This window comes from Scylla paramamosain, chromosome 2 (genome assembly GCF_035594125.1).
Source record: "Scylla paramamosain isolate STU-SP2022 chromosome 2, ASM3559412v1, whole genome shotgun sequence".
Taxonomy (NCBI): domain Eukaryota; kingdom Metazoa; phylum Arthropoda; class Malacostraca; order Decapoda; family Portunidae; genus Scylla; species Scylla paramamosain.
This window is the reverse complement of record NC_087152.1, coordinates 26,224,291-26,239,316: the sequence shown is the minus strand read 5'-3', so window position 1 is coordinate 26,239,316 and position 15,026 is coordinate 26,224,291. Positions and strand designations below refer to the sequence as shown.

Genomic DNA, 15,026 nt, shown 5'->3' with positions numbered 1-15,026 from the left:
GTTGGCACCCAGCAGCCGCGGGCCACGAGGGGCGGTCTTTGTTAGCTTCGTTATTATGATTCTGTGCTAGAGGTCCTGGCTGCGTTAGTGGCAGTAGTAGTACTGGTAGTGGTGGTGGTGGTGGTGGTGGTGATAGTAGTAGTGAAGGTAGCGGTAATGATGGTGGTGACGGTGGTAATTGAGATACACGTAGTGGCAGTGGCATTAATAAAACAAGTAGTAGTAGTAGTAGTAGTAGTGGTGATGGTGATGGTGGTAGTAGTAGTAGTAGTAGTAGTAGTAGTAGTAGTAGTAGTAGTAGTAGTAGTAGTAGTAGTAATAGTAATAGTAATAGTACTAGTAGTAGTAGCAGTAGTGGTGGTGGTGGTAGTAGTAGTTGTAGTAGTAGTAATATTAGTAGTAGTAGTAGTAGTAGTAGTAGTAGTAGTAGTAGTAGTAGTAGTAGTAGTAATAGTAGTAGTAGTAGTTCTTGTTGTTGTTGTTATTGTTTTAGCGGCAGCAGCAGCAGAAGCAGTACGGTGGTGGTTGTAGTAGTAGTAGCAGCAGTAGTAGCAGTAGTAACAGTAACAGTAGTAGGAGTGATAGTGACATCTGACGCACGAGAAGGGAGTACTGACAGGGACACCTCTGTACCTCCTCTATTTTCTTCCCAGTAAGATGACGCGACCACTGAGACGGGACCCGTGCCTGACCGGGGCACCGTACGCAGCGGTGGAATGACCTGCGTAAGGCGCGTGTGGGTGGTGGGGAGTGGGCGGGACTGCATGTGTTTGGGGGAGACTGCTAAGGGGGGGTGCTACGTGGATGAGCGGGTGGGTGGGTAGACAGTGTGTGTGTGTGTGTGTGTGTGTAGGAGATCGGGCTGGAGTTTAATGGGTGGTTGGGTGGTTAGGTCGGTTGAGTGAGTCGATGGATGCTCTGTGTGTGTGTGTGTGTGTGTGTTCTTGAAGCTGTACCTGTATCACTAAAACTCTCGCGACTACCAGTGACATCGCATTTCTTTCGATTATAATAAAACTTAAACAATAATAATAATAATAATAATAATAATAATAATAATAATAATAATAATAATAATAATAATAAAACAGGAAAATTTTTCCTTCTTGCCTTATATCCTATTAATCAGTAATTAATATGTACAAACACAAGCCTTAGTTTGTACTCACAAGGACAAAACCACTGCTGCCGTTGGGGTATTGTTGTGTTCGGCGAGGGTGTGAGGGAGGCGCGGGTGGTGTTTGCGAGGGGCGGTGTGGCGCGCGTCAGAGGCTCGGTCCCCTGGTGCCCGTCTCAACCCGAGAGCTCCAACTGTCCCGCCTGAAGCTGGAAGCTGCCGCCAGCGTGGACCGAGGCTCGTATTATTTCTCTTATATAGTCACCTGTTGCTAAGGTTGCCACATCTCGCTTCATTCTCCACTCTGGGAAGAGTTTGCGAGTCACTCCCCTCTTGGAGGGTGTGCGAATAGTATGGTAATTGAGGCGTTCACGCACCGGCAGGATGGTGATGAAAGGCCTCTCTTGCCCTGTGTCGAGCACCTGGTGGTGAGACGCATCACTCACCACCCCCGACTAGCCACGTGAGAGGTTCCACTCTCTTGCACGGTCCACATGAACGTTTGTGAGTGAAGATTTTGTTGGCTTAATTTGCTATCATAATAGAATATTGCCACAATCGTTGCCACATTACATTACATTAATATATACATTATGAATTGTGCCATCTATACAGTGGTTAAGAAATTAAGGGGCTGCAATTAAAGTGCAAATTTATAGAACACGACAAAAGATGTGCTGAATACAGGACCCTCAGGCTGACTACCTCACTGGAAGGAAGAGAAAGGTATACGCAAACACGAGGGATAGAGTGAATCTGTAATGATGGAGTGCACAGGGAGCCCTGCGTCCTGGCATAAGGGACGGGCACTATTAGAGATAGTAGGTGGATAAGCCAGCTGAAAGGTAAGTAGAGTCTACTTGTGGGAAGCCCTTACAACACTCAATTGAAAAATAATAGAAAATTAAATTACAAAAATAAACAAATATAACAGATGAAATGCTATAAGCGCAATAGATGGTAGGAAAATGTGTGTGTGTGTGTGTGTGTGTGTGTATCATCATCATCAGGTCGTTGCCGATTCCTTAAGATTAAGAATACGGCCTTCAGTGTTAATCTGGCGTCACCAAAGCAAGTAATAGCATCGGGTCATACGGCAAACACCTAACTTCTTGAATCATTTACCTGGCAGTGTCGCAGCTCCACGACCATTATTCTGAAAGACTTCTGTGCCGCACCTCCACTACATTCAAAGGACCTAGTTTAAGTTACATGGGTTGTTAAGTTTTTTTTTTTTTAACGGCTCTAATGACAGATTATCATGATTTCTATTTTCCAAAGGTCTAGTTGAAGCTACATTGTTTTTTAAGGGTCTTTTTACGGTTCTAGTGACAGATTAACAAGATTTCTACATTTAAAAGGCTCTAATTGAAGATAAGTGTTTTTTCTACGGTTCGAGTGACAGATTAATTCCACTTTCACACATTTCGACTTTTTACTGTCCATGACCCGGCACCGTGTATGCTACACACGTGTGCCAAGTCTAGAAAGCCTTGCTCACGCGGGGAAACCACCTTTCTCAGTGCACGTACCATAAGACACCAAGGAAGACTTTATACCTTCCTCGTGAGACGCAGAGCCTGAGTCCCGGGACTGATGGTACAGAGAAAGGCAAAGGGAAGGCATCAGTACATCCCACAGGATCAGTCAATCCCACCAAGCCATCGCGCTCTCCCACCCGCCTAATAAGCCTTCCTAGCCTTCACCCTCTGTCTTGCCTGCTTCCATGGTCTGCCTCCTGATGCTTCTTGAAGTACTTTTTTCTTCTTCTTTCTCTCTTCCCTTAGTTATACTATGGCTACTTTTCGGAGAACATTTTCTTTCCCCTGCGAAAGTTTGCAGGGTTACGCTTCATTAGGACCACCCGCAGCAGATTTATGAAAGGGTTGCCTCTCATTAGCATATTCACTGTAATCAGCATTCTTTAATTACATCACCTTGACAGTAAAGTAGTGAACATCACATTTACAACACTGATTGGAGGAAGATGGTGAGAGGAGCATGGCAACTTTAAAAAACGCACCTTTCACCTTGCCAGATCACGCTGGTGCAAGCACGCACGCACACACACATACATTTAACACTGAGCACACAGCATCCTACGTCTTGCTGCTGGATTAGAAGGTAAGTAACAGAACAAGTCACCTGTAAGTACCATCAGTTTGTGGAGCCTACAAGGGTCAGTTGTGAGAGTAGACATGTATGTACACCAGACCACATTGCAGGTATCATAACTGATTGACCATAAACCCTCTTTGGTTTGAGAGCATATAGGACTTGTGATGATGTAGCTGCGAGAGAAACGTTTCCAACTGACATGCTAACATGCCTGCCTTGCCTGTGCAGACGGTGACCAAGGTGATCATCAGCAGTCAGGCTGGCGGGGGCATGAGCAACATTGGGAGCCAGCAGGTGCGCCTCATCACCAGCCAGAGTGGTAATACTGCAGCCTCCCCTGCCAAGCTGACCTTGCAGCAGGCACAGCATGTGGGTTTCTTGCCATCCTCCAAGCCACAGGGCCAATCTCCAAACAAGGTCAGGAAGGAACACTGGTGAACCTGAGTTTTGTCTTGATGCAGCATCTTTCTCTCTCTCTCTCTCTCTCTCCAACAGAATGACACCATCACCCTGCACTCATTTTCCTCCATTTGATGAAGTAGACTTAGCTAAGATGAAGATCAGAGCTAGATGTAATTATGGTAGGAATAATAATAATAAGGTGATTAAGGGATATCTCCAGAAAAAGTGAGGCATCAGAAATCCCAGAAAGGTAAATGGAGTTGTGGTGTAGCTCCAGCTTCCCTCTCAAATGCCATCAGAAAAATTGAACAGAATTCTGGATATCATTCTGCAACTACAAGAAGCTATGTTGGTAATCTTTAGAGGTCTGAAAGTAGACACGGAAAGAAAGTGTAAAGATGAATACAATTAAGGAGACATTCCCCAATAAGTGTGAGGATAGATTGTTAGAATATATGAGAGCAAGGACAAGAGAGTGGTAGGACAGTAGAGTGCAGGGATGAGGTGCATGGACAGGTGCAGATGGAGACTTTTGCCATGGCCATCCACATCCTGTAAGGGAATTGCCAGAAACAGGCATCTCTGTAGATTACATTCGAAGAAAGAAGCTTCGTGCAAGGAGGAAGATACCGGTTGTTAATGTAGCCTCCGTTCAGCAGATTGTTGTGCAGCGGGTGAGTATGGGTGGAGTGTCCCCTGTGAAGAGTCCCAATAAGTTGGTCCCTGTGTCCTCCAAGTCACCCACCAAAATTGCCCCAGCCCCTCCTTCCACACAGCAGGTGGGTTGTCCGGCAGTGGCTGCTTTCCTCCCTGCTTGTCTATAAGGGGCTGCCGTTATTGTGTGTTTCATCAGCAAGCTCCGGCCTTTGTCTTGTTTGTGCTTCTTTAAGTCTTATTTCTATATTTATGCTATTTTCTGTACTGTGAATATATTTTTCTTATTGGAGGTTCCATTTTAAAAATATATATGATAAGAATTATGAATCTTTAGGTGAGATGTCACAGAGAAAAGCTGTATGCATTTTCATGAAGGGATGGAATATTGTGCATTATTAGCCAACATATTACAAACAAGGCTTTACATGCAGGATGGGCAGAAGCTATTGTGCAAACTCTTATACGAGTACATAGGAATACAAGATTTAAGCAAACTTCTATCTGTAATTCCCTACACAAGTTGTCATTGTTAATTATCAGTTCAGCAACATTACCATTTATCCCTCTAAACATTGTTATGCTGCAGGATTGTGTGTTGCTTGGCTATGAATGGTATGAATGGCTGCCTGTGACTGGTGGCTAAGTGCCAGCCATCCTAAAGTGCAGTTAATAGTGTAATCATTTGTTGAATTTTCTAACCATCCTAGAAACAAGTTATGTAAGTAGAGAGTTGTCAGTGGATGCATCCAACATTCATCATTATTTATATTGCTTCTTCGTATTTGAGGAGTTGAGATTAATATTTAGGTATGTCATGCTTCCATATTGCACGATCTTGTTTTTTTCCCTAATTTTTCAAGTAACTAGATTTATCTTCTCAGACTTCAATCATGGTTTATTTTTCCATTTTTTAAAATTTTTAGTAACTTTGGTAAATCACATCTAATAAGGAACAAGGAGGCAGCGTTTCATATGTTGTGCCAGCTGTCCATCTTGTCCATGTCATTTGCTGCCGGTGACCTCTGTTTCCCTTGTGTACTAATTTTGTGACAGCCACCTTGGTACCTCTTCTTGTAATCTACTGCTGTTCTCTGGGTCTGTTAGTCTTGTGATGACTTGCCGCATGTTGATCTCGATGGTCACATCTCGTCTCTCATCTGTCAGGGTGGTGATAGCTCATGTGTTTGATTTCTTCTTGGTGATTCTTGGGTTACAATAGATACACTAAAATTATGACTTCCTTAAGTCATCTAAGAGATTATAATCTGTATCTACATATATGTAAAAATGAATGTGTGAGTGACTTCCACTCACTGTTCATTATTAGAATGTATGCTGTGTGTACTTTTTTCAGCCAGGAATTCATCATAAATGTTGTCATCCAGCAATTTCTGTATTTCACAAAATGTTGCCCTCACTTAATACTTTGTTGACACAGAAGGACTATCTGATATCCTGTGTATTCTCATGCCAACAGTTTAACTGAGGTGCTTAGAGTTGTATCTGGACACTGTCTTTGCAGATTTTAACTCAAGTGAGCAGTGGTGGAGCTGTGAGGAACATTCTTTCAAGTCCTCAGAAGATTGTCATAAAGAGCAATATTCCTCAACCTGGACAGGTGAGTAGTGTTGTGTGGCTGTGCTTGTTTCATTATGGCAATGTTTGCAGCACCATGAGGGAAAGTTGAAGCTGTGAAAGAGATGTGCATGTCAAACTGGGACAGGGATGTAAATTAAATTATTTGTAAGAGAGAGAAATGTAAGTTTTGAGTTGATAGTGTGCTGTTGAAGGGGAAGCAAGTGTCTGGTGTCTTCCTTAGGGGACAGTGAGCACCGTCCGGAGTGGCCAGATTGTCACTTCTGGGGGACAGCAGGTCATCAAGATTCCAGCCAATCAAGTGCAGCAACTGACAGCACAGCAGCAGAATGTGCAAGTTCTCTCCAATAAGGTTTGGTTTTTTTTTTTTTTTTAGTTAACTTTTTAATTTGATTTTTGTTGGTTGAATAATTAGTTAATGTAGGAATGGCACAAGAATCAAGAGTGTGTAATGTGGTAACAAGCTGTCTGAATGGGGCATGTGCAGTGACAAGATGGGTGGCTGAGGTCAATGAGAATGTGTATGAGATGTGGCATGAGCAAGTGTGGATGCTGTATAAGTTGTGGAGTGGTGAAATGGGTGAAGAGGAACACACAGACATGGTATGGCTATATTGAGATGAAGAGCAAAGAGTTTGTAAAGAAAGTGCATACGAGTGAAGTTGAAGGTGCTAATAGGAGGGTAAGGTCACTTGAAAGATGGAAGAATAAAGTAATGGTGTGCATGTGTGAAAAAGATGTTAGTACAAGCTAACTGCTTGAACAAGCAATATGTGTGGATAAGGAGAGGTGGAGGCTTGCCTTCTGTGGCCATTCTCAGCCATTACAACAGCATAGTTAATGTACTGATGTTTGGTGTCATATAAATACCTTCAAGAATAACAGCTTCAGTTCAAGTTTGAATGTTTAGATTATGATGCCCCTTGATATGTTTGAAGGTGTAAGTAAGTAAGTAATTAAGTTTATTTGGATTATTCATGTGCATTACAGGCAGAGTACCACACCAGTTAATGTACATAGATTCTTCATCCAGGATAGCCTACTAAAGTTTAGCAACTTATTTCCAGTAGGGTCCCTTTTATGCAGCAAGATGGGGCGGGCAGCACAGGAATCACTATACACTTAACTCTGGTACACAGAAATACTAGACCCTAAAATTATTAGCCAACTGTATCCATAAAATTTAAATTTAAAATTACAATGTATTTTCACTATGACTATCATGGTTAATAATAAGTAAAATCATTTGACTCAGCAGCTCTTTCTTCATCTTGTAAATATTTCCTGAGAGATGTTTTGAACAGGTGTTTGGATTGTATGTTTTGTAATTTTTTTGGTAATGAATTCCAGTCTTTAATGGCTGTATGATAAAAGGTATGTGCTGAGGGACCCTTTGCAATTGACATACCAAAGTTTAAATCATTGTTTCTAGTCCTAATTGTGTGGGTATTTGTTTTCCTATGGAAATGTTCTGCTAGATATGTTGGTCCTCTGTTGTTATGGATATTATGTGCATGGCTTAATTTTAATTCTTTAACCCTATTCTTGACACTAAGCATATTTACTTTTTCTCTCTCCACTTGTCCTATATGAGATCTAGGGTCTAAACCTAAAATAAATCTAATAATCTTGTTTTGACAAATTTGTAGTTGTTTTTTTAGATCTACTGCTCAGTCCAGAGTACCAAGAGGAACATGCATAATCAAAGTGAGGTTGAATTAGAGAGCTACATAAGGTTTTCTTAATTTTTTGATCAAGGTCTTTTGCTTGTCTGTACATGAATTTTAACCTTGCATTTATCCTCTTGATTATCTGATTACAATTTAGCTCCCCTGAAACACACTGATCCAATTGAACTCCTAAATATTTTACTGATTTTACTCTATTTATGTCCTGACCCAAACATGTTATATTAAAATCATCTACATTTTTTAATTTTGTTTTTGATCCAACTAACATAATTTCCGTCTTTCCTAAATGCAAAGACAGCTTGTTATTTATCATCCAGGTGTTACATGATTCAAGTTCTTTTCTTAGTCTATTTTTGATAAAATCTACATCTTTGTGTGGAATAATCAAAATGCTTTCATCTGCATATAGCAAAAGTTTACACGAGACACTGATTTTCATGTCGTTTACATAACATAAGAACAGGAGTGGACCTAAAATGCTTCCCTGTGTGGTACCCCACAGGATACATTTCTGGTTTCCGAGCAATGTTCATCTATCTTCACAATTTGACTTCTTCCACTTAGATAAGAATAAAACCATTCCACTGACTCTACACCCATTGCTCTTAATTTTTCACACAAGATATGATGGTCAACAGTATCAAATGCTTTTTGCAGATCTAGATGAAGAAGATGATTAAGTACACTTAAGTACATGCAAAATAGCCTCCATTTCGCCACATGCTGACGAACCACCAATGTGGGAAAACAGTTTACTCATACATTCTCAAAATGGGTACCGGTGTATTGATAGGAAAGGACTCAATGAGCTTTTTTGTAGTTCTGATGTCAAGAAGGAAGGCATGAAGAGGATATGGTGGAGGGGAGCTTTTTTAAAGTAAGCAAGAATACTCACAATTTAAGACACTGGCTCTTTTTACAGTTGCAAGGTTTTCTTGGTCTGATCCCATTTGCATCAATGATTGTGCGAGAAGGCTGTGGCTTTGTGGTGTGTGGGATGATGGTTCCTGGAGGAATCTGGTTTGATGCTCCGTCCACACTGGGTGGGCCTGCGAGGTGACCACCATCTGCTGCCTCACTCCCCCACTGAGCTGAGATGTGTTCACCACCACCGGCTTGCTGTTGTTGCTGCTGCTAGGGCCCGACACTGTGCTCACGACCTGGCCGCCCGATGTGATGATTCGGTTGGCCATAGAACCAATAGAGATGTTATTCTGCTGAAATATATAAGTAAAAATTGTTCACCTTGCTTTTACTCCCGAGTTCCGTCTCATTGAGAAATATTACTAATTTCGATAAAACATTCAGAAATTTCTCCATTATTTGTTGGGTGCTGTAATTCCCACACTACTACTACATAAAATGTACAGTCAATACCTGACAGGTCCAGCCTGGATCTACTGATATACACATCAATATATTGGTATTGAGATGGCAAAGAAAAGCTGCCGCACCTAATATAAATGATGGAATAAAAGTACAGAGAAGGCATCCTTAGTCCCTACATTCATGTGTTTCTGTCACCTTTTGCAACATCTAGCCATAACGTAAAAAACAGGGAGACTACTGCAAGTAAGGGTACAATGAAAAGATAGTAGGAATAAATAAGACACTACAGTAGCACTACAGAAGCAGCTGTAGCCTCACCTGGTTCTGCTGCAGAACTACAAACTGGCCCAAGCTGCTCTTTATGAGCTGTGGCGTCTCTGAAACTATCTGGGAGGAAGAGGAGTCACCCGAAGACACAGAAGCCAGCAGAGCCGAGGTGGTGGCAGCCTCACCGCCTGTGGACATCTCTCCTGCCATGCCAATCAGCTCACCACCCTGCTGCAGCATGTCCATTTCACCTGTGCAGGAGAACCAAAAGCATGTAACACACAGCAGACAATAGTGAGTGATACATTCCCTGATATTGCCTCCTGTGGATAGAGATCAAGGCCAACACACAATTATGTATAAGTGCTTGAAAGGACTATAAATTTAATTTTTTTGTCCTTGTATGGCCATGACAAATCTGCAGCTGATACTCACCAATGACCTGGTCATGGTCAGTGAGGGTGTCCACTTCCATTGGCTGGTGGTGAGCATGGGAGTCCAGCTGCTGAGACTCTTCCAGCACTCCACTCTCTCCACCCTCCACCTCCACAATGTTGCCCACTGTCACCCCATCAGAGATGAGCACTCCAGGAGTGTCCACCACCTGGGATCAACAAGTAGAGTAATAGTTAGGGATCACTAACAACACTAAGGGATCACTGTCTAAGAATAGTGTATAATGCATAGCAATTATAATACTTCTTGGCATGCAGGATTTCAGCATGGTAAATACAATAACCTTGATCACTTGCCAGTTTTTAGAAATGTTAGAAATGTCAACTTCTGAGAAGTCTAGTAAAAAAAAAATTGAGAATGATCTAGTACAGGATTTCAATACCCAACTTTGGTTGTATTCAATCTATCTCTCCAGTCCTTAGACTTTTGTTGTATCTAATTCCTTATGATCTCAATCATGTCTTCTATTGGCAACTTATCTTTCACAAAATATTCAACACATTTTGCACCACAATCATTGAAAAGAACCTGTTTTCCTCTCACCTACATCACTGCCCCAGCATCCTCTGACTACTGCTAGTAATACACAAAAAATAAGTGAAATCTGAAAGCTTGCCTCTGTAAGCAGTAATACTCACATGACCCTCAGTTGCCTCCTGCAGAGCCTCCAAGTCTGCCGGCTGGATGTTGAAGCCCACCAGACTCTCTAGGTCTTGGGACGTCAGCTGGCTCGTCAGCTCCCCAAGTGCCGAGGCATCAATGAACACTGTGTTGCCTCCCCTCACTGCCATCTTTGTCTGTGGATGAGCAGGATCATAATCTTTGGCGATGTCACACACAAACACACCAACTACCAAACAAAGGGATAAATTGGATAAATATAGATACAAATGTAGCTCAGGCTCTGTACAGATAGGTACTAACACTTGTTCACCTTCCCAACTCATCATGTGACTAACACCTCTAAACTCCAATCAAGTCAAAGGGTGCATTATTGCCAATATGGCTGAATAAATTACAAGATCTCATACATCTTTAAGATGCATGTTATTGTTCGGGAGGTGCTGTGGTGAATAGGACAGACAGTGAGAGCAATGAAAGTGCACTTGGAATGTGTGGCATGACAGTAAAATGTGATGGAACCATTCTCAGATTGGGAGAAAGTGGGAGAAAGTCTGGATATCTACAAAAGTGGATTTTTTTTTTTTTTTGTGTAGGATGTGCATTGGCCAAAGGCAACAAAATTAGAAGAAAAAGGCCCACTGAGGTGCCAGTCCCTAAACAGTCAGAAATGATCATGAAAACTGGAGGATAAGTGTCTCAAAACCTCCCTCAAGTCATAAGGAGGAAAGACAGAAGTAGAAAGGGAGTTCCAGAATTTACCAGAAAAGGAAATGAATGATTGAGAATACTGGTTAACACTTGCAATTGAGAGGTGGATAGAATAGGGATGAGAGAAAGTAGAAAGTTTTATGAAGTGAGGCTGCAGGAGGAGGGGAGGCATGCAGTTAGCAAGATCAGAAGAGCAGTTAGCATGAAAATAGTGGTACAAGATAGCAAGAGACACAATATTGTGGCAATAAGAGAGAGAGATTGCAAAGTCTGTTACAGTGTTATGAGTGGAACTCCCCATACATGTAAGGCATACTCCTTACATGGATGGATAAGGTCCCTGTACAGAATCAGCAATTGGAGGAGATAAGAAAAAAAACTGGCTTAACTTTATAGAAGCTGTTTTAGCTAGAAATAAGACATAAAGTTTCCAGTTTATATTATAAGTAAAGGATAGACTGAAGATGTTCAGTGTAGAAGGGGACAGTTGAGAGTCAATGAAGAAGAGAAGATAGCTATCTAGAAGGTAGCATCATGTCGATGTTGAGGAGGAGGAGGAGGAGGAGGAGGAGGAGGAGGAGGAGGAGGAGGAGGACAAAGATGAGGAAGAGGAAGAGGAAGAGGAAGAGGAAGAGGAGGAGGAGGATGAAAAGCATGGATACAAGAGCAAGTTATGTCATTGCCTACAAAGATGCAACATCCAGCTCTGGATTAAAAATGAGTATGGAGAAAATAGGAGGGAACAGAGAAGGAGCTACTGTCAGTTGGCTCAGACATCTGCATTTTGGTGACGAAAAGAAGATGAGGCTTATTAGAGCGGAGGTGGTGTTCTACAGATTGAAAATTAGATAAGGCGGCAAATGCTGCATAAATTAATGAAGAAAAAGTTGAGTAGGGTGTCAAGACACTTAGGTTCGATACCTGAAGAAGAGTCCGACCTGGGGACATTTGTGATCTCCTTCCCAGACAGGGACTCCAAAGCTTGTGTAAGAGCCACCATCATAAATTTTGAATTCTGAGTGAAGGGTGTCTGCATATTAGGTGCATGTAGAGTTGTGTGAAGGGAGAGAGTTGTCTTTAGAGGGCAGGGTGTGACTGGCCCCTTGCACTGTGAGTCACAAATGGAAACATTCAGTGTGGTCACAGCTGGGTCACTGGAAAGTTTACAGCATCCCTGATCCACAACAACACTGGGAGTGATTATCATTTTGGCATGTGTCAGAGGAGGAAGACAATATAAAATAGAACAGTGCTGGAATACCTATCTGAAAGAGAGATTCAGTGGATTCACTTAAACCCCTAATACTTGCATGCTAGATACTCTACACTGACAAAAAACAACTCAGGGCAACATCACTATACCTTACACTACACGTAAAACAGCCGACCATCGCTGGGAGAGGCAGGATGATGCGGGAATTTAGCGATAATACGAGCACAGGGTCAGGACCACACGCGGTGAGGAGCAGGAAGGAAAGTGAACGGAATGTGGCCTTGGTACTGCCTCATTTGTTCGGAATGTGCGCGAACCAGATGCGTGAGTCTTCTCCAGGCGATTTCAATGCAACTAAGGATCATGAAGTGCTGTAGGTGGAATATAAGGGTGAAGTGGTTATCTGAGTGAGGTTTAGGTGAGTTTTTGAGTGTGTATAGGTGGGAAAGACGAGCTGTTGTGAGTTTTAATTAGTGTTTCGAAGCTTCAGTCGAGACAAAAGGTACACGTTGCCGGAGGAAGGATAATACTTAAAATATTCATACTTCCTCACCTTATCTTACTTACTCACTGACTCAGCGCATATTTAATGTTGTGTAATGTAATGCGGGAATGATAGTAAGGTCAATGTTGATGTTGTCTTTGTTGTGGAGTAATTTATTGTGCATTATTCTTGTTCGTCTGTCCGCTCTCTGGTGACTCAACGACAGCCTATCATCTCCCTGCATTTTTCTCGTGCCCCGTTCGTCTCTCCTCTGCTCCTCACTCTCCCCATCTCTCCTACCTCCATCCACTCTCCCCCTCCCGTCACCTACCCCCTTATCTCCCGGTCCTCTTAGCTACTTCCGCTCTCTAGATAGATAGATAAAGAGGTAGACAGACATACAACTAGAAAGACAGACATAGAAGAAAGATAGATAGACAGACAGACAGACAACTAGCAAGATACAGAAAAATAGACTGGTAAATAATGAAGGGTTCTGCTGTAGAAGGTGAGACGCAGAGGGGTGAAGGAGGCACTGAAAACCCAGCTATCACCCACACTCTCCTGTACCAAGACAGCCAGCTAGTGTAGAGAAAATGTGGAGAAACAAAGTATAAAGGAGCGTTTTACTTTAACATTCACCTTCAGAACAACACTTTGACGAGTCCTTTGAAAACCAACATGCCAAAGAGAACCAGGTCCACTTCTTTCTCTGAGGACCCGAATACCTCACCGCCCTCGTCCTCTTCCACGACCATCTCCCCCCCGATGTGGCCCATGAGGTCAGAGGATGAGGGGTATATGGTTTTCTTCCAGAGGCGGGACGACTGGGCCGAGTGGCGACCTACGCGGGTCTGGTACGTCTCCTCCGAGGGCGTGCAGGCGCTGGTGGGGCAGTGGAGTAACGCAGTGAAGTGGCCGCCCAATGGAGTGGCCTGGTGGATCAGTCTCCTTTCCTCGTCCAGCGGCGTGATGGGCGATCGGACTCCCTCACATGAAGACTCGATTCCTTTAACTTCGGATTCAGTTCCCCAAAATTCGGATTCGAATCCTCAAAATTCGGATTCGATTCCCTCTAACTCGGACTCGTCCCCCTTAAACGCAAACTCGACTCCCTTAAATTCGGATTCGGTGTCCTTTGACTCTGACTCGATTCACTTAACCTCAGACTCGACTCCTTTAAAACTGTTCTCAATCCCCTTTAGCCTGAACCTGAGGCTGTGTAGGGAAGAGGACAGCGTCATCATAGTGCGCTCAGAAGATGATGATGAGGAGCCACCGAAGAAGAGGCCCCGCTACTCATAAAGGTGAATGAGTGGACAGGTGAACAGAATAGCACAGGTGGGTGGAACAGGTGGACAGGACAGGTGGATAGGACAGGTGAACAGAACAGAACAGAAGGATAGAACAGGTGCATAGGTCAAGAAAATGATACAAGTGGATTAAATAGGACAAGTGGATAGAATAAGTTAGGTTAATAGGACAGGTGAACAGGTGTGAGCGTCCATTAGGTCCCCTCAGGTACAGATAATTACAGGTTTTGCTTACACTTCTTTCTTCCATCTCCGTTTCTCTATCTGTATTTTAATTAAGTTTTGTAATATCATCTCGTAAGGAAAGTTTGTATTTTACTTCATGAGCATAAAAACTACTTCTTATTTCACTTAATTTCTTATTGATGAGAATTTTAATTGTTGTTTTATCATTATAGATAGGAACATTAATTTACAGGAGGAAAAGAAGGAGGAAGAGGGCTAATGAGAAGATGAGAAAAGGAAGAAAGGGCAATGAGGAAGAGAGGATATTTGGGATGTGAGAGCGAAAATGGTAGAAGAGAGAAGCGAGAAAAACTGATGAGAAGGGAAGTGATGGAAGGGGAAGATGTGATTGGGAAGAGGGAAAGGAGGGGTAAAGGGGGAGAGGGGAGTCGGGAGGGAGAAAGCCTTATGAGGGAGGTGAGGGGAAGTGGAAGGAAGGAAATGTGAGAGAGATTGAGGGAGAGAGGAAGAGAAAGAAGAGAAGGAAGTGGAGTTGCGTGGAGTCATTTCCTTCACTTCCACACACACACACACACACACACACACACACAGACAGGGAAAGTCCTCATGTTTTTATTACTTCTTCCCTCATTACTGTTATCGAGGAGGTGAGAAGGGAAGGAAGAGGGGACAGTAGAGAAAGGGGAGGAAAAGAGGGGAAGGGAGGGGAGATAGCAAAAGGGAGAGGGAAGGAAGAAGGGTGAGTGTTAAGGTTTAGTGGTGAAAGTAGTAGTAGTAGTAGTAGTAGTAGTAGTAGTAGTAGTAGGAGGAGGAGGAGGAGGAGGAGGAAGAGGATCATTTCAACATCAGGTTTCATCTCATTTTA

General features: G+C 42.8%; 2 protein-coding genes across 10 annotated transcripts in view; one reads left to right on the top strand and one right to left on the bottom strand.

Moving 5' to 3' along the window:
* LOC135112375 (uncharacterized) overlaps nucleotides 1-14,245 on the bottom strand; it is a 51,440-nt gene extending 37,195 nt beyond the window's left edge. For 2 of the 8 annotated variants that reach the window (XR_010274316.1, XR_010274317.1), the window contains exons 1-6: nucleotides 13,305-14,245; nucleotides 12,333-12,549; nucleotides 10,272-10,430; nucleotides 9,613-9,781; nucleotides 9,229-9,428; nucleotides 8,477-8,798 (exon numbers count right to left, since the gene is read on the bottom strand). Coding sequence is in view for 6 of the 8 variants with exons in the window: in XM_064026816.1 (XP_063882886.1) it covers nucleotides 5,333-5,451; nucleotides 8,477-8,798; nucleotides 9,229-9,428; nucleotides 9,613-9,781; nucleotides 10,272-10,430; nucleotides 12,333-12,356 (993 nt within the window). In the remaining 2 variants the exon portion in view is untranslated. Of the gene's footprint in view, nucleotides 1-4,867; nucleotides 5,452-8,476; nucleotides 8,799-9,228; nucleotides 9,429-9,612; nucleotides 9,782-10,271; nucleotides 10,431-12,327; nucleotides 12,550-13,304 lie in introns of those variants that run through there. The other 6 variants (XM_064026816.1, XM_064026803.1, XM_064026799.1 and 3 more) reach the window with 6 other exon arrangements.
* LOC135112399 (uncharacterized) lies at nucleotides 1,171-8,454 on the top strand. Of its 2 annotated transcripts, none has more exons than XM_064026831.1 (5): nucleotides 1,171-1,621; nucleotides 3,464-3,652; nucleotides 4,297-4,416; nucleotides 5,817-5,912; nucleotides 6,114-8,454. In XM_064026831.1, the coding sequence occupies exons 2-5, from the start codon at nucleotides 3,506-3,508 to the stop codon at nucleotides 6,264-6,266; spliced, it is 516 nt and encodes a 171-aa protein (XP_063882901.1). In that variant the 5' UTR covers nucleotides 1,171-1,621; nucleotides 3,464-3,505; the 3' UTR covers nucleotides 6,267-8,454. The 2 variants fall into 2 exon arrangements, with proteins under 2 accessions (XP_063882901.1, XP_063882897.1); XM_064026827.1 differs by lacking the exon at nucleotides 1,171-1,621 and adding an exon at nucleotides 2,903-3,241.
* Nucleotides 14,246-15,026: the final 781 nt, after the last annotated feature.